Here is a 27,942-nt window from a genome sequence, read left to right on the forward strand (position 1 = left end):
CAAACAGAGAGACATCGTCTGCTGTGGACACGCCGCAATGGATTAATTACTCGGTTGTCTGCTCAAACCGGTGTCATGGTAGGACACATCTGCATCCTGCTCTTGTCGACTCAGCTGCTCCAGAGAAATACTGTATGTTGGCTCTCTTCTGCCCACAGCAGCCTATGTACTCAACACTATAACACTTTTCTTATACTGATGAACTCACTGGCTCTGTACACAAATTATCTTATTATCACTTTATCTGGTGTGTCTGCTTGCACTTCCTAAGTCATATTTCTTCTGTTTCTGCTCATAAACACATTTGGGCTGAAACTTAAACCTCAATATAACAGTATCAAAACTGCTTCTAATGATGAGAATTAAACATATTAAATGAGATTTCAATGGTGAAGATTAGACGGACAATCTCCAAGTCAAGAGCAATACAATGTCAGCCTATATTGTAAGATGTGGCATGTTGAGAGGCTTGGAGCACTCACTGTAGCTAAAACTCTATGTTGAGCAATAAATACAGGCAATTTACAGGAAGCCTTAGGAGAATTAAACATGAAAGGTTTTAATGTGGAGTTTTATAGCACTCAGCGTGCTCTTTTTATCTCCTGACGTTTCTGGGGATCTCCAGTCCACTTATTGCAGCCCTGACCCTGGGTACCATAACACAAAGTACAATATCATCATTTCATCTCAAGAATATTACAGGCATTACTTTTATTGTTTGGTTACACATAAAACCTCTCTTGGGAGCCACTTTTCCGGGCTTTGGCTCAAATATTAGTAATCCCAGTTAATCCACTGCACACTATTCCCTCAGGCCGTCTCTTTGTATATGATATTGGCTGAATGAAAGTTGTTATATTATAGCAAAGTCTGCTGCAGTTTTATCTTCTGAGCATCCAGGAAAGCAACACCTATCAAACTTTATTAGATTGTATTTGCTCCCTGTGACATTGTTTCCAACTAGATTTCTTGCCTTTAATTATTCAGTGCCAGCCCTAATTTATGTTATCTGCCTAAATGAGGCCACACATGCATCAAAGCACTTAGGCGGTGCACTTTTTAATTCTGCAGAGCCGCGCACATGTCTGCAAAGTTCCACATCCAATTTCACAGGTTCCAGCTCTGAGTAATGACACTAACTTTTACTAAATAAACAATGTTGTGAGTTCCAATACTGAAAGCAACTGTTAAACAAAAGGAGTAAAAACAATACAAAATAAATACATACCTAGCTCTGCTTTTTGCCTGATAAATAAAAATAAGAAAGTATGACCAGCTTTTTATAAAATGTACTGATGAAGACACTTGCACAGTGAAAATCATTTTCATTTTTATGTTAGACAAATGTGTTCACACAGATTTTTTTATTTTTAAAGAAAGATTACAGCTGAGTAAGAATCTGTTGCCTTTTTGATGACTCAACTACTGTGGATGTCTTATGTGTTTGATTGTCACTGTGTGCTCTCTGTTAGTGCTATGTGTATCACTGCCTGTATTTAGGCCACTCTGCCCCCTCAGGCTTACAACTTGTGTGCATAATTCTGTGGGTTTTAACAAGCAATCACTATACTGTATATGAAACAAGGTTAAGTTCATAGACTTTGATAGATTGTATTAACAAGTGATTGAAAATGTTTGTTTTGTGATATGTGGTTGTTTTTGCTGTATCACACTAGACACATTATTCTGTTTAAAACCTTAAAGCAGTGCAGGGGTTTGGGATTTATCATCACATTGCTCATGTTAGTGTCTTGGATCAACGCCAGAACAACACCATGCTATTTCTTGCACCCACCATATGGTCGACACCTCATAACTGCCATTCTTACTTAAACTCCATAGGAAGTTCTGGTAAGACCTGCTGACATTTACACTCAATTGAATCTTGCTAAACAGGTTGTGTATCAGACAGAGAGTGAGAAACTCCCTGAGCAGATTTCATTTGCCACGGTGGAAAGTGGGAAGCATGCCCAAGGTGTGCTGAGTGTCAGTGTGATGGTTACCTGAATGCTCTCTTAAAGACTTCTAACACTTATTGAAATGCTGTCAGATATTTGCTCAGGAACTTCTCACTAAGGGAAAATGTCAAAGTTACTGTCCTCTTGATCCCAGAGAATCAGAGGCTACAAAGTTACGCATAAATTGTACCATCAAACCAATTCCAGTGATTCCCCCAAGAGCATGCATGAATGCGTAAGTGCGACAGTGGCAAGGAAAACTCCCTTTTAGGAAGAAACCTTGGACAGACCCAGGCTCTTGGTAGGCGGTGTCTGACGGTGCTGGTTGGGGGTATGATGAACAATGGCAATAATAGTCACAATAAAGATATTGTAATAGTTATAATAGTTCATGGTGTCGTAGAGCACAGCAGGGCGTAACAGGGCGTGGCAGGGCGTTGGCCGGACATAGCAAGTTGAAGCCGGGCATTGCAGTGCGTAGCAGGGTGTAATAGGGCACAGCAGGGCGTAGGGCAGGACCACGGCGACAGCTGCCACCATGATGTAGGTGCCATCATGATCCAAGATGATGATGCTGGGCGGAAAAAGAACATAAGGACTCCGGGGAATAAGCTCCCCGGAGCTATGTAAGTAACAAGCATTTCTGTGACACAAATACACACAGATGGAAAGAGAAAGGAGAGAGAAGCTTAGTGTGTCAAAGGAGGTACCCCGGTAGTCTAGAACTATAACTGCATAACTAAGAGCTGCAGAGAAGGGGAGATAGGGAGGCTGCGTTCCGTGATTGTCGCTACACACCTTCCCCTGCCAGTCTAGGCTAACGTTGTGAGTCATTACTTCCTAAGTATATGTAAGCTTTCTATGGGGAGAAGCAGAGATAGGGTGGGGGTGCGCCATGACTGTGGCTATACACTCAGCCCCGCCGGTCTAGGCGAACGCTGCAACTCCTCATACCCTAAATATAGTAAGCTTTCTATGAAGAGAAGCCGAGATAGGGAGGCGGTGCGTCATGACTGTGGCTACACACCTTCCCTCGCCGGTCTAGGCGAACGCTGCAACTCCTCACTCCCTAACTATAAGCTTTATCGAAGAGGAGAGTTTTAAGTTTACTCTTAAAGGTGGTGACGGTGTCTGCCTCCCAAACCCAGACTGGTAGCTGGTTCCACAGGAGAGGAGCCTGATAGCTAAATGCTCTGGCTCCCATTCTACTTTTAGAGACTCTAGGAACCACAAGTAACTCTGCATTCTGGGAGTGCAGTGCTCTAGTGGGATAATAAGGTACTATGAGCTCTTCAAGATATGATGGTGCTTGACCATTTAGAGCTTTGTAGGTCAGGAGAAGGATTTTAAATTCAATCCTGGATTTTACAGGAATCCAATGCAGAGAAGCCAACACAGGAGAAATATGATCTCTCCTCTTAGTTCTTGTCAGAACACGCGCTGCAGCATTCTGGATCAGCTGGAGAGTCCTAAGAGTTTTATTTGAGCATCCTGATAATAGGGAATTACAATAGTCCAGCCTGGAAGTAACAAATGCATGGACTAGTTTTTCAGCATCGTTTTGAGACAGGATGTTCCTAATTTTGGCAATGTTACGAAGGTGAAAAAAGGCTGTTCTAGAGGTTTGTTTTAAGTGGGCGTTAAAGGATATATCCTGATCAAAAATAACAGACAGTACAGTCTGACAGTAGTGCTGGAGGCCATGGCAATGCCATCTAGAGTAATTATATCTTGGGATAATGATGTTCGGAGGTGTTTAGGGCCCAGCACAATAACTTCTTTTTGTTAACAAAACAATTTTGTTTGAGTTTAGCATCAGGAAATTGTAGGTCATCCATGATTTGATATCTCTAATGCATACTTGAAGTTGCATTGCACTGACTGGTTTCGTCTGGCTTGATTGATAAGTATAATTGGGTGTCATCCGCATAACAGTGAAAGTTAATTGAGTATTTCCTAATAATATTGCCTAGAGGAAGCATATACAAGGAGAAAAGAATTGGTCCAAGCACTGAGCCTTGAGGAACGCCATGGCTAACTTTAGCGTACTTGGAGGATTTATCGTTGATATTGACAAATTGAGATCGATCAGAGAAATAGGACTTAAACCAGCTTAGTGCGATTCCTTTAATGCCAACTAAATGTTCCAGTCTCTGTAAAAGGATGATATGGTCAATAGTGTTGAATACAGCACTAAGATCTAATAAGACAAGTATGGAGACAAGTCCTTTGTCAGCAGCAATTAGAAGGTCGTTAGTAATTTTCAGCAGTGCCGTCTCTCTAAATCCTGACTGAAAGTCCTCAAACCTCAAACTCATTAAGAGGCAGAGAAGAAGGTAAAATTAACATGGCATACGTCTTTATTCTTAACATGTTTAGTAAAACATTTACTGCAGCAACATTTCTCTCTTCATGTCACTTTCCCTGCTGAGAAATATGCTTGTATCACACATGTTGGGGACTGTTTTTTTTTTTTTTTTTACAAAGTGAACAACAAGGTCCATCACACCTGTAACTTTCATACAGTCCCTTATCTGGTTCAATGACTGTGTTCCAAATTGCATACTAACGTACTGCATACTACATACTCAATCTGTATGTACTGCATACTGCCTACTATATGCTTACTACAAGCAATACACCTTCGCTGCATCACGTGACTGCATCGATTACGACGTTACCGATCCGAGCGACCATTGAATGAATATTGTTCATTCCTTTCTTCCTACTTGCTAGAATACATTCAAGCATTTCTTGTGTACACAAAATCAATATACTATGCTGTTGGAACGCACTACATACTGAATTTTACATCATACTTGGTATAAATAATATGTTGGTATGCGTTTCCGAAGGCAGCCGTAAACATAGAGAACTTAGTTAACTGTAGTTATAGCGACACTTCTTGTGTTTAGCAAGAATTTCATTTAAAAAAATCAGAGTTTATGTTAAAGTGAACCTAATTGGATCATTCTTCAAGTGGCAGGGAACTTACATCAACAAACGACATACTAACAGTGTATGCCTGTGAAAAGCTCATACCATCCAGACATTGTTTTTTTTCATGAAATTACACTTATAGTGCAGTTGTTCTACTTGCTACTGTGTCCTGTGAAATATTAGCGTTGTATGCCAAGCATTAAATCACATCTAGATCAATAAGCATAGACTCTGTAGCTGTTCTGCTGTGCTGGTTTTGCAGCAGTTTAAATAGAAAGCAGTAATGATTTCTACCACTCCAGCACATATATATTGTGTATTATATATATATATATATATATATATATATATATATATATATATATATATATATATATATATATATATATATATAATACACACACACACCCCCCTGTTCAAACAAATTACACTTTGTGAACATAATTGATATTGTATTTGTTCAGTTACTCTAATGGAATGTAAGAGTTGCTCAAAGTGAGTAAGCAATGCTGAAGTGAAAAAAGCGATTTAACTTCATTGTCTTGAAATAGATAATTGATTAAAGAGAATAAACTTCAGGCAGAAGAGTGGTTGTCCTGAAGAAATGGAGTTCAATAACTATTTAAATCACATTCCTGTACAGCGCTGCAGCGTGGAGTACAGAAAGTGATTTAAATGACATATTACAGTATAATAAAAAGCACCATGAAATGTTGAAGACTGAAAATCAGCTGTAAACTTACTCTGGCGGTGTGATTTGGTAAAACTGTAGATGCTGCATTTTGTATAGGCTGCTGACATTAGCGGCAGTGTCCTAAATGAAAAGCAAGAGGAAAAACCAAAAGGATAACAATAAGTTAACACCAACACACACACACACACACACACACACACACACACACACACACACACACACACACACACACACACACACACACACACACAAACACACACACACACACACACACACACACACACACACACACACACACACACACACACACATACACATATACACAAATAGAATTGTATTCTCCATTACTGGAGTTTTAGATCCACTGACATCATTAAGTTTTAAGGCCATCAACTCGTTAGGTGATAGAGATCACTGAGTGCTGCGGTGCCGGTGTACTGATGTTGTCCGTGAGTCCCATTCCTCTCATGTGTGTCTGATTCCCATTGGGAGCACAACGTCCTTGTCATGTTGATGGTGTGATAATTGGATGGACCATGTTAAACCACAAACACACGCTCAAACATCTGTCTGCACTGATCCCTCCCTTGTGGACTCTCTGCCTGAGATTCAGCCATTTTTAAAGACAAACAACTAATTGTATCATAATTAATAATGATGATAACTTCAGGCATCTCAGACATGGTGCCTGAACATGTGTAAAGATGCAAACAGTGAAAATCATATGCTCTGCACTAATTTATCACAGAAACTGGCCTCTTTTCCATGTGTCAGTAATGTGCATTCAATTGCACATGGTTAGTGATGAAAAAAATACCGAGTGCCGCTGTTTTTCATTTAGAGTTTTACCACTAAGAAACACACAACTGCAGCATGATGGTTCTCGGATGAGTGCAACAAAAGTACGTGTAAGTCAATTAGGATTCAAATATATAGCATTAGTGAGGCTACTTGGCAACCAGTGATTAAACAGTGATAAATCAGTGCATTAGCTCCCACATGTACAGTCTCTGCACTCAAACACCTGCAGGGGACAGCCTAAGATTATGCTGCTAGTGTGCAGGACTAATGCTGCTGCATGAGTGTGGCTAACACATCTGATCACAACAGGGAGGGAGACAAGATGTACTGTATTTGAGAAAAACGATGGATAGATAGATAGATAGATAGATAGATAGACAGACAGACAGACAGACAGACCTACATGGCCTGTACACACATTGCTTACACACACTTACAAGTCAGCAGTATTGGTCTGTATACTAAGATGCTGGTGTGTGCTACTCTGCCTTTGCACCACACACACACCAACCCAGCAGAGGCTACACCGCCTCACACCAACTCTGCAGTGACGTGAGGAGAAAGGGAGCTGCTATTATAATTCAACGTCAGACCAACTTTGATAAACGTCCCCCCCCACCCACCCACTTCTCTCTCTCTCTCTCTCTCTCTCTCTCTCTCTCTCTCTCTCTCTCTCTCTCTCTCTCTCTCTCTCTCTCTGTCTCTGGCCCTCTGTGGTCCTTATCCACAGTAGAAGAGATCCGATTTCTCTCTCCTCCGCCACCACCATCTTTGAGATAAAACACTGGCTTTAGGTTTCCAGCAGCAGAGGGCTGGCGCTGCAGTTGCGCTGGCACACATTCAACGTGGGCGCACACAGTGAGTGAGCGAGACCCGCCGCATCTTGTGGATTTCTTTGCGTACAAGCCCGTGTACATGGTTGTCCCCGCTTTCCCTCTGTCACATCCAGACCAGGAGTTGATTTCACTTCTCGGAGAAAAATGTGGCATCGCACAATAGCGACAGTCCTTGTTTTATTGTATTTTTGGGGGGACTCGCTGGCAGGGTTTCCAAATCAAATCAACATTGGTAAGTTCAATGGGATACGTCTTTGGTCACATCATTTAAATAGGACACGTCTCTGCAAGTCGCACTGATTATTCGCATATTAGCTACCAAGTTCAGTCCTATATACAACCAAAGGGTTGTGGGATCCTGCGCGTGTTTATAGGCGGTTTGGTAAAAATAGAGTTGATACAAATTGTGAAAACGTTTCAGTATCTGCAGTGCATTATTTTGTGAGTGGTGACACATCCATTTCTTGGCGTCCTTTCTTTAAATTAAAGGATCAATCATATGTCCAATAATGCGTAATTGTAGACTACGGCACACTGCCCTCACTCTGTAAATAAGTAATACCCTGACGACGGGAGTAAAAAGTGCATTCTTCATGTATGGGAATGAATTAGAGCGCTGTGTTATGTGACATTTTCTTTCCTGTAGGTGGACTGTTCATGCGCTCTACAGTGCAGGAGCACAGCGCCTTCAGGTTTGCTGTCCAGCTGTATAACACCAACCAGAATGCGACGGAGAAACCCTTCCACCTCAATTACAATGTTGACAACCTGGAGTCCTCCAACAGCTTCTCTGTCACCCACGCCTGTGAGTAGAACAGATTGTACTAGTTAAAAAAGAGTGTTCCCTGCACAAACACAGAACATTATTTTTTAACAACAGGAAAACCTCATGCTTTTCACTGCTTTTTTGTAAGTTGCTTGTATAAGTAATGAGTCTAACACACACACACACACACACACACACACACACACACACACACACACACACACACACACACACACACACACACACACACACACACACACACATAGTATGCCAATAGGAAAAATGATCGATATTACGCTTTTAAACAACACACCTGCCAAGTGTCTAGCATAATTCAGAAACTCCTCAGTCATGCCATCCAAAACTCACCAGCTGGATGATGAAGCATGATGGTCTGTAATTGGCCAAACACTGTGATTCTGTAAACTGATTAATTCAGTAATTCCAGAGCCACTGAGGAGCAGCACTAAGATGACTGTACTTGAAAGCGGGGAAAACAAACATTGCTATTCTTGTTGTTGTAGTATCTGGCTGTGACATCAGATAATGGCTGCCAGTTACATGTGTATAGACAGGTGGCTACTGGTTAAGTTGGTTGTTTTGTGCAAATTGTTGCATTTGATCTTGTCTATCTCCTTAAACGTTACCGTCTCTCCACTGTCAAATGAAAACAGAAATCGTCATTTCTCGGCACTAGTCAAATATATTGCAGCTTAGTAGCCATCTTGAGGCAGTTGCCCATTTGTCCATGTGTTTGGGTCCGTAAAATATCACATTAGGTTATACTGGCAGAACAGTGGCGTAAATTCTTCTGACTACACCTTTGATGTATAAATAGCCTACTGTATCACCTCTCACATGCTGTAATCCGTGTAGTCATCTCTACAAACGTGATGGATTTCATAGGAAGGGCTGTGGAGTGTGAGATGGCTTCATAATTGGTCTACCAGTCATTCCTCTGCCATGTAGGGCACCAAGCTCTGCCTGGAGAATTAATTTGTTATCCTTCTTCCCACCAACTGCACTTCACACTTCACGCTTAAGGATCAGCTGCGGCTCACCAAACTCTGTTAGCTGCCATATAATGAAGTCAGAAAAAGGCTAAAAAAGAAAAACACAATTGTACCTCGTACATCTAGGGCTTGGCTGTGATAAAAAAAAAATGCAAAATGCTGTTAAGGTGATGTAGTCAATGGTGAGTGTAACAGGGAGGAGGCAGCAGCTTTGGGGAGAAGTTGCAGTGAGATGCAGGTTTACACACTCAGACACACTTGGCGCAGCTCAACCACAGCCTTGCACTGTCGGCTGCTGAGTGATTACACTGAGGGCGGCTGTGGGGTCAGTGCTTAGCTCAAGGGCACTTCAGCAGTTGTCACTTATGAAAAGATGAATATTACATGCTTGGCTTGTCATGATCAGGTGTAAAGCACAATCTCTACAACTTTAGCCTATTTTTCATTTCAAGGAGGCCAAAAGCAAGCCATTATGTAAATCACTCATCCAGCAGAAACATTTCTTGTGACAGTGTCGATGAGCTGTTTTCCCTCCAGTGATCTTTAACTCGTGGCTTGTCTTCGGTCCTGTGCGTTTATTCTACAGGATAATGCTTGGATTTATTGTCATTTCATCTTCCAACATGTTGGTGAATGGAATTTAAAAGATGCGTAGAGTTAAACAGGGGAAATATTGGCCTGTTGAATTACAAAGCATCACAGTTTATTTTGGGATTGTGCACCTATTAAAGATTCAGATCCGAATTCTTTTTGAACCTCGATCCACTGTTTTTAAAAGAAGCTTCCTAAAGTAAAAGAATAAAAACAAGAAAATCAGGAGGATTCATTTTGGCGAGATAAGCTAATGCAAGCTAAGCTAGATGCTTCCCAGTTGAAAAAGACAAAGCAGAGCAGCTCATTATGCAGACGAGCCAGGCCAGTTTATGACTAAGATGTTGCTTGAAAATGCACCAAACTCCATTATTCCTATTTTAGTAGTCAGGATTGCATAATGCCCCTGCTTGCCTGGCAGGTGTTGATGTAGCAAATGAATGTGATGATTATGATTTGACACATTTCTATTCTGGCAAGAATGACAGGTTAGTCATTGCTTTCTCACAGCTCACATTGTCAATTTTGATAAGATAAGCAAATGACTGAGAATTTAAATCTGCCTATTGCTAGTGATCTTTGGGATTCATTGCCCACAAAACTTCCACTTTTGTATATTGTATAAATGAGAGGAATTACTTTTTGCTCAGAACTCATTTGTAGCTTTTGTTGTATGGATCCTGAATGGAAAAAGCAGGACAACACTGCTGTCCTCCAGCCGGGTCAGTATATAATGATTGTTACAAATCCCTGATGGCAAATGACTATGTTATTGGCAGTGTGGATCAATAGTTGAAAGGCTACTACACTCCAGCAGTATTTGTGTGTGTGTGTGTGTGTGTGTGTGTGTGTGTGTGTGTGTGTGTGTGTGTGTGTGTGTGTGTGTGTATGTGTGTGTGTGTGTGTGTGTGTGTGTGTGTGTGTGTGTGTGTGTGTGTGTGTGGCTCCAGTTTGTTCTCCAGTATGGAAAAATCAATTCTCACCAACCTTTCTTTTTCTCTATCTCAGTCCCTCTCTACTGATATACGGCTGTTCTCCAACTTCCCCTGGCCAGATACACTGAATCTTCAATTTGATGCTTGCATAGCAACTATGCACGTTAAAAACAAACAAACAAACAAACAAACAAACCTGTAAGCAGGCAATGATACACCACGGCAAACTATTTCCAGTCATTGCAACTTCATTAAATTGATTTCGACAAAGAGAACTTCACTGTGCTGATGTGTTTATTATCTCACCAATTTGTGGCTGGCTGGAGTGAAGCTGCAGGATGTATTGATGTGACACATTGCTCCAGGCCAGGACAGATTGTGTGCATAAATGCATAAATGGGAAGGTTATATCCATTAAAACTGAGGTCAGGGCAGGAAGAGACAGCAGAGACAGAGCTGCTGGCCTGGATGTACAATGAGGAAGGAGTGAAACTGAGTGCATGTGGGATTAGAGTTTTTATTTTAGTTTCCAAAGCATTTACTCAATGTATAATTACGTGTCACATTAATTTACATGAGTGTAAAATGCTTGTAAATGTATTTAAATTTCTGAAACTTCGCTGCATCATGCATTTTTAAAGACATTCCTCTTTCACTTCTCTTGTCTAAAGTGGCAGCAGCATGAATCTGCTCAGACCAGAATTATCCAGAGATGAACTGGTTATTTGATCAAATGTCAACGAGACAGTGTTTTTCTTATTAGAGCGTTTATTATAGCCACCTATCCTCCCTCTGTTGTGACTCAACCAATGTGATGCAGCTCAGACAGAGGCTAATGTTAGAGCACTTCACTGTGTAGGCAATGGACAGTCCTACTAATGCAGCAGAGACCAGTTTATGTAGCCAGATCGCCTCCTCCTCCTCCTATTCTTCTTCTTCTTCTTCTTCTTCTTCTTCTTCTGCATTATTAAGACTGTGGTGAATACACTCATAAAATGTGTCCAAATAAGGACATTTTAGTTTTTCCAATGCTTAAATGCAAATGTAGCATGTGAAAGAGTATTCCTACGACACTGATGGTATGAGCTAAAACTATCCTATTGTTCTTTGCCTTGTTATTTGCATAGAAACAGTGCAGGCAGGGGAAAGAGTAGCGGCAGCACACATCGGCACATTCAAATTTTTTATGTGCAATTTTAACAACTTGAAGATAAGTTTTTAGTAAAAAAGAAAGGGAAAGGATCACCTTTGTCTGGTGTGAAAGTCATATTGTTCATAATTGGCTGTGGATTCTTGATTACATGCTCTGATGGTGTAGTGTTCAATATCATTTTGCGAAATACACATATTCACTTTCTTGCTAGCTAGCTTGGCTCTGTCCAAAGGCAACATAATCTGCCTACCAGCACCTTTAAAATTCATTAAGTAACATGTTCTATCTTATTTGTTCAATTTGTACAGAAACCGGAATGCAAAAATGACTTTTTTTGATTATTTCAAATAATAAAGCAAAATTATCATCTTAAAATAGAAGATATACTGTCTCTCACATCACATAAATTATAAGCAATCTCTGTCATGGTATTGACTGTCTCTCATTTGGACTCAGCCTTGACTTGGACTTAACCTCTTTGGACTCGGTCTTGACTCGGTCTTGACTAGTCCTGGTCTTGGACTTGTCTTGGACTCGACAAAGGTGGACTTGACTACAGCCCTGGCTGGCGGTAGCTTCAGATTTACTGTATAAACAACAAGAGTGGTATCGATCTCCTTCTCTAACTATCTCTGAATGCAAAACGTATATTTCACAAGTATCTACGAACGCTCACACACAGCCATCATTTCATAAGAAGAAAAAAAGCTCATCAGAGGATGTCTTCACCAGTTGGATAATTAGAGCTTTAGAGCTTTTGGAAATATTGTAAAATCTAATGGTAAATGTTTGGCAATGCTTTACACAATTTTTGCAGCCGTTACTGTAGTAAAACATGCTGGAACGTAACCAAACAATACATAACAACCTTGGATCTATCATAACTTTGAGAACTCATTTCAACCGACAAGTCATGAATGATGCATGAGCACCAGAGACAAGGTTGTCAAATTGTTTGGCCTGAGGGAGAGCATTCTGCATGATAGTGTCTATCTTAATACACACTCTTTGCCTGGTGTAATAAATGTGACACACAATAAATTGTTATTGAAACGGTTACTTATTTACATAGTAGCATCAGAGTCCCTGAGGTCACTGATAATCAGAGGAAAAAAACACTATGTTCGCCTAAATTCCATTATTAAAACTTGCTCAGCATGAAAAACATATTCAACATATTCAACAGCTCTGCTTAGATATTTGGACAACCAGACATCTTGTATGTTTGTGTTTTATTTAAACAGAAATAGACACTTACCCAAAAGCATGTCCTTTTATCACAATGCACTGTTAAAAATAGCTGAGCTGCTGCTACTGCAGTCAGAGTCCTGTCAGTTTGGATGACCTGCCCCAAGTTGACAAGTACTCATCCTCAGATTTGTCATGGCTTTCTCATTGGGGAGCATAATAAAAACATAAAAGCTTTTAGAATGTCTTTAGAATATTTGTATCTACCTAAAGCGTCATTTCACTTGCAGTCAATGCCTGCTATCTGATACTTTCACTGACATGAATACATGCTTTGACCCTTAGTTTAACAAGAGCTTTTAGGGTGTATTGCTGTGGAGCAACACAACATTCATGGGTCATCATGTAGCATACATACATCAGCTTTATTTGAAAAAGGGAGTACAGATGCTAAAGAAATGGCCATGACTACAACAGAGGCTTTTAAGTATTAGTTGACTGAAGACATCACTGGCAGTGAAGTTCGAAATGCTACATGTATTTGGCCAAAAAGGATTACAGCTATTTGCAAGAAAGGATATTATTTCTTGTTTTTCTTACACAGTCGCTCAACTCTGGCTGGTCATAATGCTGTACAATGGTTGAATAGTACTGAATAGATTTGGGGGCAAGCTACTGTACTAGAGATGTGCAGTTAGTCTTTCATCCTGTGAATCAGAATGTGCGTACATGTCAGCGCTGTAACCGAGCGACGGTGATCACTACTGACAAGCTACAGTGATGCTGTAGCAGTTTGTTGCAGTCTTACACAACATCCTTCATGGAGGCTGCCTCGGAGAGCTCTGCTGTTATTAACTAAATGTTACCTGAGATGATCCAAGGACAACAAGCTGTGAACTACACAGAATAACGCGAAAGAAAACCAAAGATGCCGTCGGGGCAGTGAATTATTTAGAGGGGCTGCTTTCATAGTTGTGGAAAAGTTGTATGAGCCTCAGCTGTTGGATGTTAAAAAGAAAAATCCCTTCTAATGCTTCAGTGCTTTTGGTGTTTAAAATAGACTTGAAACAAGAAACAAATCTATACCTCATTAGTTTATTATTCATGATTTTCTGTTCATAGTGAGACATTTGTGTCATGTTATTTTACAAGACTGAGCACCAGAACAGATTATTTCAGTTAATGAATTACAACAAGGTTAGAAGTTGTGTTTTATAATTCATTTTAATCCATAAAATGAATTAACTTAATTGGATAGAATGAAGAATTTGGATAAGTTAATTGAAACTGTTTTGACAGAGTCATAACACTTTCCACGTAACTTCTTTTCTTGTATTTTTCCTTTTTTTTGTGTTTTTTTCTTTTTTATTCAGTGTCTTCTGCAGCATTACAGCATTCCAACCTTTTTAATTTGAGTGTATTCCTCTGTCTCTTGTAATAGTGCTCCTTGGATGATGTTTTTACAGTATATGCAAAGCATGTGTAGGTGGAGTGTTAGCAGCGCTTTTTCTGCGGTGCAGTGAATATTAAAGTGTATTCTTCCATACAGGACTCCAATAGCCAAAGCCCATGTCTGTGTATCGCTGCTGTAGATTTCCTTCTGTCATGTTATTTTAGCATGTGGGTTGAATCCAGTTGTATTCCTCAGATTAGGGCTAATCCAACGAGTGTTGCCCCGCTTTTTGCGTATAATGAGTATCTGCTCGGGGTAACCCGCTGGAAGATGTGTGCTTTCACAAAGCTGTAATCTGTAGAGAAGAGGGAATTCCAGCCAACATGCAACCACACTGCCTGAGGAGAAACACCTACTCAGGCTTCAGTCCCTATATGCCCTCTGCTTTCTCTGTGGTTGGTCAACTGGGATGAATTGCACAACAATGCAGACTGTAATGCAGATACAAATATAAGAACACTTAAATGTCATAACACAGAGATCATTTAAACGTGGTAAACTTTGCCTTAGGTCAGATTATCATCGCAAAACAAACATTTACTGTGATTTTATGGTGAAATTGAACTAGCAAATCAAAACAAGCCTTTCAGTAGAATGAGTGTGGCTTATTAAACTCAAACTAGTTTAGATGAGGTAAAGATTTACTACTTAAAGGCTCATGTGCAATTTCAGAAACATAATAATGCATTTGGTTTCTTTTTTTATTAGCCATGTTGTATGTCTCAATAACTATTGATTACTATTGATTGACTATTGGATGAATTGCCTTGACATTTTGTCCGGACATTCCTGTGGCCCAGAGGATGAGTCCTAATGAGTTTGGTGATCCCCTAATGTTTCCCCTAGTGCCAACTGCAGGTTTAAATTTGTGGTTTTGACTGAAATATCTCAACAACTAGTGGATGGATTCCGATATAATTTGATTGCAAAGCTAATCATATTTATATTAGCTTCAGATGTACTGTGTGTTAAATGCTAATTACTGTAGCAAATGATAGCCTGCTAACACACTAAGTCAGATGGTAAACATGGTAAACACATAGCCCAGTTTAAATGTATATTTGAATGTCCATTTGCAAAATCCATTTCACAGTCAATTTTATTGTATATTTTAGTTCCACTGAGTTATGCTCCAGAGTGAATTGTGAAATATATTGTATGTCAGTGAAGTTCCTATTTTATTTTTGACAATTGTGATGCATTTTTTTTTAAGATTATTTTTTGGACATTTTTAGGCCTTTAGTGACAAGACAGCTGAAGAAATGAAAGGGGAGAGAGAGGGGGAATGACATGCAGCAAAGGGCTGCAGATCCGAGTCGAACCCGGGCCAGCTGCGTCGAGGAAAAAAACCTCTATATATGGGCGCCCGCTCTACCAACTGAGCTATCCGGGCCCCTTGTGATGCATTTTTAAACATGGAAATTAAAATAGGATGACTAATATTTGCTTTCAGGTTTGTCCCACATTATAACTTACATATTCTAACTATGTTAAAAAGGCTTGCAGGCATAAAATGTTCAAATGTAATGAAACAAATCTTTAGAATTACAGTTTCTTAAAGGTCAAACACTGTAATGGATTCATGTGGAAGTTATTGGAAGATTTAAAGGATCGGCAAGGAGAGAAATCTAATTTTATGCTTTGGAAACAGAAATCAACCATGGTTAGGGATGGAAGATGTGCTGAGACATTGCCTATAAATAGAGTGCACTTTATTTTTTTGATACATGTGCACAACAATTGCATTAGAAAGTTACCGTTAGGGCAATATTTAGATAAAAACTTAAAATATACTTATCATAGTTATAAAGTATTTAGGGTTTCCTGCATTGTGAGCTTCCCTTTTACAGTCCAAAGACATGCAGATCAGAAGGAATCTAGAGACGATAGTATAATTCCTATGTATGAATACCATACCAAACACCCACAAGCCACAGTACCAGAAGTGGGTGATTATATGTGTGTTTATCCAACCTCTGTTTAGCCAACCTCTTCAATGTCTCTTTGCCTGCTGCCCAGTGCATCCTGGGAGGGCTTGAGCCCCTCAATGCCTCTGTTAAAGCAGAAATGGAATTATTGAGGGTGAAAATTGGTTCTCAGTGACATACAGCTGTGATAATGTTTGGAAACACCTGCGACCCACTGGAATGTGTCGTCACTCAGGTGTCAGACACAGACAGAGTCCTGAGATATTCCCACAACATCCCTGCCCAGCTGACACACTAAACAGCTGCTGGCACAATGCAAAGGAGGCATGCTACCTGGGATAACAGGGGAGGGATGTTGGCTGTGTGTTCTGACCCTGCAAATCATCATTCAGAAGACCAACGGCACAGCTTAGCCGCTCAGCTTGTTTCCACGAGGAAACACTAAATCTGCTGAGTGTCTGTCAGTCAGCACATTTACAAGATTAGTTGGCATCCTCAGTCCAACCTAGTAATGCTGTCTCATTTGAAGATCCCCTTTCAAACATAAGTGGAAAGAGATCATGATTACTTTCATGTTTTTGTGACCCAACATTTTCTATCCTTGCAAGTATTATATATATATATATATATATATATATATATATATATATATATATATAAATAAAAATAAATAAAATGTGTCAATATTGTTGGTTTGGCAGGACTAAGCCATAAGTAGTCTAGTGAACTGGGTTAAGTTAGAGACAATCTGTGTTTCATGATGGGATCCATGGATCACCTTGATTTACAGTGCATAGTTCTTTCCACAGTTGTAAATCATGCAGAGGTTAATGTGATATCTGGGGTTAATGGTCTCATATAAAACCTGATGTAAGAATCAGTCTGACATTTTGATTAATTTACAGTAGAAACCCAATAGACAGCTAAGATTGACCATAGTGAAGTTGACACAGACCCAAATAAAAATAGGTATTTCTTGTGTTAAAGCTACATTGTGTAAGAATTTAGTGGTGAAATTGTATATGACAACTAACTGCATATTACTTTCTAGCCCCTCCCATTCCGAGCGCATTTTAACTCCTACGGTGGCCGTACTATTCCAACAAATACGACTTCGTCATTGAGTGTTTCTTCTAGTGTAATAATAGTTTTACGTTATTTTGGTACCATTTCATTGCTAACATCAGCTATCAGGTTCCCAAACATATGCAAGCTAATGTTAGTAAAGTATCAGTGCTATCGTTATTCTGTATATTGTACGAGATTAATAGTGTAAGGCAATGTTTACAGCGTAGGAGAGAAGCAATGGAGGTTTGTGTTTTTAATATATTTCTCTGAGCAGTATGAACAATGTCAATGAAACCGAAATGAGCTCTTAATATCTCCATCGTTTACACGCAGCTGTTCTAGCTGTAGCTAGTCTGTGTTACAACTGCACATGATGTGAGTTGTCTGCCAGGGGAATCACGACACATATGATTACGTTTATGTTACAAGGTAGACAATCCTTTTTCATCATTGACGCGAGGAAAAGTATCCTAGACGTCGTTCTAACGTTATGCATAACCATGCTATAGTTAGCCAAGCAACTATAAAACTTTGAATTTACACAAATAGGCAGAATTACCTTTTGAGAAGAAAGCAGGCAACTTCGGCGTCCCTTTTTAAAATCCTTGCTCCTTATGAACTCCTTCCATCTTGGAAAAGCCACTCCAATATTAACTTTGGTCTTGTTGCTTTGCCTGTCGCGTTGTCGTTTTAATTATCTTTTTAACTTCCTTGGCGACTCCGTTACATGTCCTAGAGAATAGGCGTGATACTCAATCTTCAACAGGCTTTCAAATCTGCCGGCAGTGAGTCGCGAGTAATCTTCTCCCCCTCCCTGACATTCGTCACAGTGCCACTGAGTGTAAAAGCGCGAAAGGCGGAGGTATGTCCCTCTTTGGCTAATGTATTTTAAAGATGGAGGCGCAACATGGCTGCCGCCATTCGAGTGACTCGCTCGTATGTATTCTGAATGATTCTAAATGGCAGATTCTACGCGTACGAGAATACTTTGATTAGTTGGTGGAAGTAATTACACATGAATGAGCACATATTTGTGAAAGAACAAAGGGGTTTTTGCTAAGAATCAACTCAAAAAATGACACAATGGAGCTTTAAATAGAGGCTGTAACTTGTGCTACAACCACCGTGTGTTAGATGGTTCTCCTGCTTTCACGTACTGAAAGGATAAGTTATAGCTAAATGGGTTTACTTACCTACTTGCTTGTAGGCTTGTGAGCTTGATCCTGTCCAAGCTTTCAGCCTCTCCCATGAAATCCAGTCATCATGACTGTCGGTTGATTGACTCCTTTGGTTCAGACTGAAATATCTCAACAATTACTTGATAGGTTGCCATGACATTTTGGACAGACATCAATGGTTCCCAAACAATGAATTCTAATCACTTTGATGATCCCATGACTTTTCCTCTAGTGCCACCTTTAAGTGAAATGTCTCAAAAACTATTGGATCGATTGCCATTACAATTCATGTCTGCCTCAGGATTAACTGTTAACTTTGGCGATACCCTGACTCTTCATCAAGCGCCATCAGAACTTTGGTTTATGTCTTTGTTTAGTGCTAAATAGCCAATGTTAGCATGCTAACATGCTAAACTAAGATGGTGATCATCGGAAGCATTACATCTGCTTACCATCAGCATTTTAGCTCTGTCATTGTGATTGTGTCATGTTAGCATGCTAGCATTAGTATTTTGCTAAAAGCACCAGTAGCACCAGCTAGCATGGCTGTAGACTAATGATTCATGCTGTTGGATGTTGAAAGGTGCAAGTAATTCAAATGTTTTTACGTGCACAAGGGCAGTAAGAGGCCGTATGTAATATAGTTAGTATAGTATACATGTATGGGTATTTACTGTGTAAGGCTTTGAATGGATGTGTTTGCATGGCAGTGTTTCTACTTTCTCTTTGACCCCATCCTTAATAAGTTGGTAATTTTGGGACAGCAGCTGCATGTTTGTGCCGTGTCCTCTGCCTTCTTCTCTTACTGAACATCTGACCCTAGGACAAGGCAGGTATTCCCATGTGGCTGAGACCAACACGGCCTCCCTCAGGAAAACAAACTGAAGTCCTGCCCCTCTCGTGTCCTCTAGTATTGCTGCAGGCACTGCTCTTAGACAGCAGTAGATAGCAGTAGATAAAAAAACTTCCCACCAGGTAGCAGCACACACATAAACAGGTTATTTGTTATTGTCACAACAAGTAAAGTAGTTGTCCTCACTTTGTCCAAGTGCACTATCCAATTCCCTCAAACCTTAAGGCTCTCACATGTGACTCAGTCCAAGAAAAGTCCCCTCCTCATTGAGAGTCCTCCTCTATCCTTTTCCTTATTTTCACTTTCTTATATGCATAAAGTTCAAATTTCTTCATGCGTGCAGTGTTTCCTTTTCAGGCGAGGACAGCAGCTTCCCTCAATTCCCCCTCAGCAATAGCTTTAAGAATTCACTTTGTAGACACGGCTCTGCTGTGCACATATACCACAGGTTCATCCCGACATCAGCAAGTTTTATGATTCCGCAGCTGTCAGGTTTGGGGAAGACTTAAGACAGTGTTGGCGCTACTGAAGCTGCTGCAGCTACCTGTAAAGTTTGACGAGATGGCGAGAGCTAAAGAGAAGCAGAGAAATGGATGAAGGAGAATAGGAGAAAGCAACAGCAATGAAAGGAAGAAGAGGGTGTTTGTTAGATGATGGAGGAAGTGAGATGGACTGAAAGAGAAAAGGGGGTGGATTATTCCAGTTGGATGTTAATCATGCATATAAAGCATGTGTTAGTATTCTGAACAGAAATTCACAGAGCCCGCAGTGTAAAAAACACAGTTCCACTTCCCCTCTGTAATAAAGTAAATGATGCACATCTTCATTGCTGACTGTGATCAGGGGATTTTACCGTAGTTGACTTGTGTTTACTGCTTCATGAGCCCAAATATAGGAGAACATGCTGTCTATTTAACCTTGACAAACAAAAATATATTGTTCCCATTTTGAGAATAGAATAGGATGAGCTGAGAAGTGTTAATTGTATTGCTGCCCCCTTCTAACATGAGCTGAACATTGTGTGTTGCAGACGGAATTTGTGAATCTGTAATTTGAGTGGGATCCATGTTCTGTTGAATAATGCTATCCGCTGAAAGCTACTGTGAAGCATGCAGAATCCAAAACTAAATAGAAGATCATCCGCTCTGACATTTTTCTGTTTATGAAGGGAGGTTTAGTTAACTGTTTACGAAAGGCCCATCGAGCCCTTGAAATGAAGCTGAAAAATTGTCCTTCAGATAAAAAACAATGGTGCAGCAGCCCCTGAAATATTTTTGTCCTGAAATACAGCATCATCTTTTACCAGTAACACTAAACAGGTGCAGGTTTTATTTCTGTGGATGCATGTGTTTTAGTATTTAAACCTAAACTGGCCTTTCAACACACATTAGCAATGTGATGTGTGTGAGTTAAGTTGAAGACTGTGAAAAAGGACGTGGGAATAATAAAATGACGATTGAACCAAGCTATCAATGATGTGTTGATGAATGAGTGGTTGTTTTAAAGGACAGCTGAACAGAAGCAGCCATTGAAAAACATACAGCATTGAACCCCAACTTAACACATGGAGAATTCACAGAACTGTGAAATTATTTTATTGTGTTTGCAGACATGAGCCTTATCTAAAGTGCAGTTCCACCTAGCCAATGCAATTTTTCCCAAAAGGGGGACTTTTTGAAATCTTAAGTAAGTAATGATGAACTAAAAATTAGCAAATACTTTCATTCAGTAAATGTTCAATAAATAATTTGTAACTTAGTATCAGGACGTTACTTGAATCAGCATTCATTAATTCATGATTGGAGTGTTACAGTATGTGACTTGATCATTTCTTTCACCAATTCCACTGATTTTACTCATCAAAGTCTGTTTGCAGGTGTTGGGGAGTATGACTGCATATGTGAAAAAGGTTGTATGAAATCTTTTTTGGCTTCAGAGGGAGCTCAAGTGATGTTACTTGAGTCAGCGTCACCCTCATCCAGAAAACAACCGTATGGGTTGATTATATAAGGAGCTCATAACGACCCACAATTGAGTGTCTTGTTATGCGGCGACATCTCGTAGCTGAAATTATCACGATAATGTGATGTCCAGCTGCAAATCCCTGATACTACGGGCTGTCACGTCCCACGATTATGGTCACATGATTACGGTAACATGATTCAACCACCACGGTCGTGTCATTTTAGGATTCTTTGGAAATCAACTCATAAAGTTGTTTAGGTATGACGATGTGTTGTGTGAGCTAAAGACTACAAGTAAAAAAAGTGGGGTTAGAAAGAAGTGATCTTACCAGACCTCAGTTCCTCATCTCTGCCTAATAGCGTAACACACCTTAATCTCAGACCAAACTGTTGGTGGTCGAGTTGCATTGTGCGTAATGTGGGCACCAGGTTTTGACTAAACTGGAATAAAAAGACGACCAATCTGGTTCTGCTGCATGAATTTTCATATTTTTTTGTCTATCGTGAGTCGGGCATGGCGTGCAATGCAAAATAAGTGGAGGACTCTTTTAAGCATGTGTTGTACCCTCCTTTTAAAGTGTTACCAGAAATTCATATAGTATGTTACAGGGTGACTTCCCTCAGAGTGACTCGATTTCAGCCTACAGATTCCCAAAAAACGACACCTCATTACATCCAATCAGTTAGATAATAACATAATCAAACATTGCTTAGAGATACTGAGCAGCTTCAGTGAACATTGTTGGAATCTGCATTGAGCAGAGGGTCAGAAATATCACAGCAGCTCTACTTGTTTGACCAACATTTGCCTCAGTTATTTCTAACATTAAGACAAGGGTCTTATCACTAATTCAGTATGGCTTGGTGTTATTAAAACCATTTATTATGTACAAATAAAATAAAATAGTTAATGCCTTGTAGGACCAAGTGTCTGATGCACTTATGGCCGGAGCTCGTGTCCGTAGGCCCGCAGATGGCAGCAGATAGGGCTTGTTATAAATCTTTTATACTGCAGCACAGCCTGACGCTTGCACATTTGCATGCTCATGTTTCAGGGTATTTGTCCATTAAGAGCTGTGGCCAATGCACTGATTTCCCCATTATTTCTAGTTGATTACCCAAGCATTTGCATTAAAACCAAGGAGAACTGAAGGGTACTGGGCAGCAGAGCTTGGCTATGGGGAGCAGACATCCCACATGGCACCCATTTATTCAGATCGCCGCTGCTTCACTCGCTAGATTAATGCCATCATGAATCCCCCCACATCTCAACCTTGCATTAAAGTTTTTATCCCTACATTGGCCATTAATGATCTAAGCAATTTTAACTTTGAACATGTTCATGTTTTTACCGTAACTTAGTTTAAAAGGCCAGTTTGTGCTGTTGGCATCCCTCCTGTCTAAAAGAATAGCTGATCACAAATGACTCTGTTTTGACTCTGTGCTATTCCCTGACCTGAACCTGCTCTTTGTCTCTGCCACCAGTCTGCTCCCAGTTCTCCCGGGGAGTCTACGCCATCCTAGGCTTCTACGACAGGAAGTCCATGAACACGTTGACCTCCTTCTGCGGGGCGCTGCACACCTCCTTCATTACTCCCAGCTTCCCCATCGACGCTGACGTGCAGTTTGTCATCCAGATGAGGCCTGGTTTGCGAGGAGCTGTTCTCAGTCTGCTGGACCATTACAAGTGGGAGAAGTTTGTCTACCTTTACGACACTGACAGAGGTAAGAGCGGCCAACTGGGAAAGCAAAAAACACACAGCTATGGAAACACCACAGGCTTTCAGTAGGCAACCAATGAGTAGTGCAGAACATTGCGTTGCTAGAGAAAGTGGAAATAAGTAATTGGCACGCCAAGCCCTACTCATGCAGAGGTGTTATTATACAGTGTATATGATCCGTCTTTAATATGTAAATCCTTCATCACCAATCCTCATTCTAAGTAGTCTGATACATTTTAATCTATGGCAGTAATGATCCTAAATTGCTTCACTATAGTATGTGGCTGAATGCTGCTCTCAGAGGCAGTCAATAGCTCCTTACTTCCGAGGAATGAGTCATTTACAGGTGCTGCTGATCTGCCGCCATAGTACGACTCCAGCTGCCTGAGCCTCTAATCCTCTGAACTCTCTGATTATAATTTAGCTCTAATTGGATTATATAAAGACAGAACACAACATACTGTAACTTCAGCATGGCCTCCCGCTCCCCTCATGTAGGCCAACTATTTACAGACTTTGGTTCTTTGTCGTCCTCTGAGGGTCAGCATCTGGAGAGGTTGAGTTAAGAAAGAGCACAACAATCTCTCTGTGTGGTTTTTAACAGCAAATATATGTATGACGTGATTCCATTTGGGTTTGTTACTTGTATTGAAAATCACTCGGTAGATGTAGAGATTTTCTGGGTGCAGTCTCTGCTAGTAAATGTGCCAAGCTGTTCAGAACTGTGCATTCCAAGTATTTTTAAACTGACATCGGGTATTTCTAGGACAAGTGCACTCCTTTTTTCACTCCCCCCCGCGCCTCACTTTATATATCTCCCATCCCGTTCAGGTAGGTGTCTAATCTAAGGCTCAGTCATGAAACTGATTCTCACTGAGCCATTCTGTGCATTTTTTAAAAAAATCTGCAAAAACACTTTTTTGGGTCAGTTTTTTAAACAAATCTATGTATGCACACATTAAGAGCTTCTTGAAACCCTTATGACAAACAAAGACAACAGCAATACTTCCATAATTGTGATTTACAGTATATGCTCAGAGCTATCTTTGACCTCATTAAGGAGTCAGTTAGTGCTTGTAAATTGGGAGGGGGCCTCGGTTTCATTGGCTGGCCGATGTGTCTCTGTGTTTTGGTGGCAGATTGTAGAATCTGATAATTGGTTAGCTTGTGTGGTTGTTTGCTGAGAGGCTAGTTAACCATCCTATTTTGGCTGCCAGTCCCAGCCCACTCCTCACCGTCAAGGCTTTGGCGCACTACACTCAACCAAATGTCACTTTAATATTTATAATAGGAAGAGGGCTCTATTTAAGGCCGGAGAGGTGACAATGATACGTGTAATGCCTGTCCCTTAACAAGACACTTTCCACATCTGAACAGAGTCTCTTATGATAAGAAAAGAAAAGGCATCTTTAAGTTAGCTTGAAATTGGAAAAATCATTAAAATGAAACAGTTGATACCCTACTGTATAGCTTGGAGAAGTGGACTCTGTCTTCCCTTTCATCACCATACTGTAAAAAAAGATTATTTTTTTTTATCATGGCCTGAAGGCATAACTACCATCAAAACGCTATATGTATGAGGATTTTGACTGTAATATAAAATAAAATGCCCAGAGATGCCACTTAATGTACCCATGCATAAACTACACAATATAACAGTAATTTTCAATGTGAATTTCAAATTGGAAATAGCATTGTCATCAAATAGGTTCAGCTTCTTGTTTCATGTTGGAGATGCCCTCCTCTGACAGCAGCATTGTACTGATTTAAACTGCTTTAACTGCCTTCTCCGTAATGATGATCAAATAAAGAGTAGAGTTTGTTTCCCGCAGCTGCTTCGTATAGAATAGTAGTCTGTTTCAGGCAGCCCACGCTCATTAGAAGAATTAATTGTTTGACAAACATAACTGATACAAAAGCGGAAACTGAAGAAACCACACAGATGCAAGTAAAGCACAACAAAGACTTTCCGCCTTCACACACATGGGTCATTAACGACAGGTTTATCTGCCGCAGTGCAACATCACCTATTTATCCTGGATTTCCTGAAATGTCCTCATTAAGCAGACTAATGGCTGCTGGCAGAAAAGACCTCTTGAACCGAGGAACATCTGGGCATTACCAGCTGGCCACTGAGGGTAGGACCATACCAGGTTTTTTCATATTTACATAGTTTACTACAAAGTGCATACATGGCTTAAATATTTTACAAGGGGTACCAGAGTATACCATTCATGCCAGTTATTAATACTTTATAGTACAATAATCCTTGTCAAAATGATGGCAATTTACAAAATAATCTTAATAATTAACAAATCCTTCGTGGTTAAAAGCAGCTACAGTAACATGCTGTGTATAGAAATGCGTTTTGGTAATTCTAATACTGTAGCTGTAACCAAGAAGAAACCACAGAGGCTGAGTGTTAAAATAACTGTCTATGTGCCTTGAGCGGCAGTTCTTCTAATGGCCTCAACAGGCTGGCTCTTAGATAACAAATATTGTACTGATGTCAAGAGGAACAAAGTCCAACTGCTGTTGTGAAACATAAAATAAAATAAAAACATTTCCACAAGTCTCAACAGATGAAATCTCTTCTTGTAATGTGTGTCTTAGAGGAGGCTTTTAAGAACCGTTGTTTCATTAAAAAAATATTAAGAGAAGCACAGTATTTTTCCCATTTGATACTTAGGGAGACTGTTGTATTGCATTACAGTTTGCATCTCGGTCCTAGTCCTCTCATCTATTATGACCGCTACAGTAGGTATTCTGACTATCGCAGTAATGGAGGGTTATTAATCAGTTTGCTGATGTTGCATTCCTAAAGTCTGACACATATAGTATTATGATTGAGAAGCAATGTCACTGTGTTTTTTTATTTTTAGCATTGAATATAAGTACTCATATCCTTAACCAATACAACAATTTAAAGATGCTTTATAACAAATAATGTCCTGAATTGAAAAAATACATCTTCTAACAGCAAAATGTTCTTTAAGTATCAAAGGTGAAAGTACTCATTATGCAGAAGAATGCCCTTGTCAGTGTTTTATTGGATTGTTAATATTATTAATATAATCCATACATTATGCCTAAAGGTGTATAAAACATTCTAATGGTGTAGCTCGTTGAGGCGGAGCAAATTTCAACTATTTAATACATAGTTGGATAGTTTAAAGTGAGACTGTGGAACTTTTAAATGACAAAACCACACAATCTTCGTCAGTTCAATAAGCAGCAAAACACATCCTTGTTGAACTCAACGCACTGTTGTTTTGCTGTGACAGCCTTACTTGGTCTGGTATGACCATTAGCTTGTGGTGGCTAATGTTAGCTAACTATAGAAGGATATGTTTTAGCATTTACAATTGTCCCATAATTGTCACTTGTGCCCAGAGTGTTCAGCTAAAGCTATGTAGTCTCTAGTATCTTTAATCTATAATAACATATTAATGCATCATCTTATACTGAGATTATCATATGTTTTGTATGTAAAATCTTAATTTGTTAAGTATCTTTAGCTGTTAAATAAATGTAGCCGATTAAAGAGAATAATGTTTCCATTTGGAAAATTGTAAGTACAATACTTGAGTAAATGCTTCTTTGTGGGATCTCACTGTGTAATCTAATCCTCACTGTCTAATGTAGTCCCCCTGATTCATGAACTCTAGATAATGCAAACTCAATCTTAATTTCTTTTTGTTGCCATTAAAATGAAGGACTACAATCTAACAACCTTAACTGCAGCTTTTCCTGCATCCTCCTGCCCCTCTGACAAATGGGGATGGTCGGGATGGTGGAGAATTTGCATTCGGTGTGTAATCACGCTGCCCTGCTGCTGAATGTCTGGTTGGTTTCGTATCCGCAAGGAAACGTCTGATTAATTGCACACTGCTAAAGAGCTGCACTCAGCAGTCAGGCACACAGGTTCATCAACAAAGAGTGGGGGGGGGGGAGAGAGAGAGAGAGAGAGAGAGAGAGAGAGAGAGAGAGAGAGAGAGAGAGAGAGAGAGAGAGAGAGAGAGATAGAGAGAGAGATAGAGAGAGAGAGGCACAAAGCAGCTGTGAACAACTTACTGCACCTTCACCTCGAGATGGACATATAATATTGGGCCTGAGGCAGAAATGTATCAATCAAACTCCTCTGCTTCAAGAGAGTTGTTATCCTCCCTGTTCAAGGACTCTATTATGCCTCATAGAGAACATAGAAAGAGCAAAGGAGTGAGTAACTTGGATACACATGTACAACAGAATAGCCAAGTAGTGACTGAAAGGTACTGTGAGATGGGTTTCAAAGGATTCTGAAAAATATAGAGATGCAGATGAGAAAGCATGTGACTGAAAAAAACAGTGTCTTTTTTCTGTTTTCTTAGGAGAACATGTTTATTTGGCTCCATGTTTTTGAAAATCCTCTCTGACTCAGTGTTGAATGAATTGAAGATTCTCTGTGGGAATCAGATTGCCTTTAGTTTACAGCTGGGAATGGAGTGTGTTTAGAAAGGCAATTTAGATGCTGCAAGTGTGTGTGTGTGTGTGTGTGTGTGTGTGTGTGTGTGTGTGTGTGTGTGTTTGTGTGCGGTGACGTCATTGGTGAAAACTTCAAAGAGTGGTGTGCATTCAGTGAGAAGATACAGCTGAGGTGTTAGCTGTAGTGTTTCTGCATGAACCAAACCTCCTCTGTTATCAAGCGCTCACTCCGCTCTGCCAGACGCCCAAAATGGCACCAATTGATCCATGCACATCCATGCATGCAGAAGCAGTGCAGCTTGAAAACAACATCAAACAACTTGTACAGTACTCTACAGACTTCTGTTCCACACTGCATTATCAAGCCCATTGTATCTGCAAAATTACATACTGTATGTGAATTATTTATGCAGAATAACAAACATTTTCCAGCCTGGA

The 27,942-nt window shown here is 40.0% G+C and overlaps 1 protein-coding gene across 2 annotated transcripts in view; it reads left to right on the forward strand.

Moving 5' to 3' along the window:
• Positions 1-7,373: 7,373 nt before the first annotated feature.
• The window catches only part of gria3a (glutamate receptor, ionotropic, AMPA 3a), a 71,409-nt gene continuing 50,840 nt past the window's right edge, over positions 7,374-27,942 (forward strand). For both annotated transcript variants that reach the window (XM_078265733.1, XM_078265734.1), the window contains exons 1-3: positions 7,374-7,461; positions 7,876-8,034; positions 22,805-23,044. In XM_078265733.1, coding sequence (XP_078121859.1) covers positions 7,374-7,461; positions 7,876-8,034; positions 22,805-23,044 — 487 coding nt within the window. The remainder of the gene's footprint in view (positions 7,462-7,875; positions 8,035-22,804; positions 23,045-27,942) is intronic.

The sequence above is a fragment of the Sander vitreus genome, chromosome 13 (genome assembly GCF_031162955.1).
Source record: "Sander vitreus isolate 19-12246 chromosome 13, sanVit1, whole genome shotgun sequence".
Taxonomy (NCBI): domain Eukaryota; kingdom Metazoa; phylum Chordata; class Actinopteri; order Perciformes; family Percidae; genus Sander; species Sander vitreus.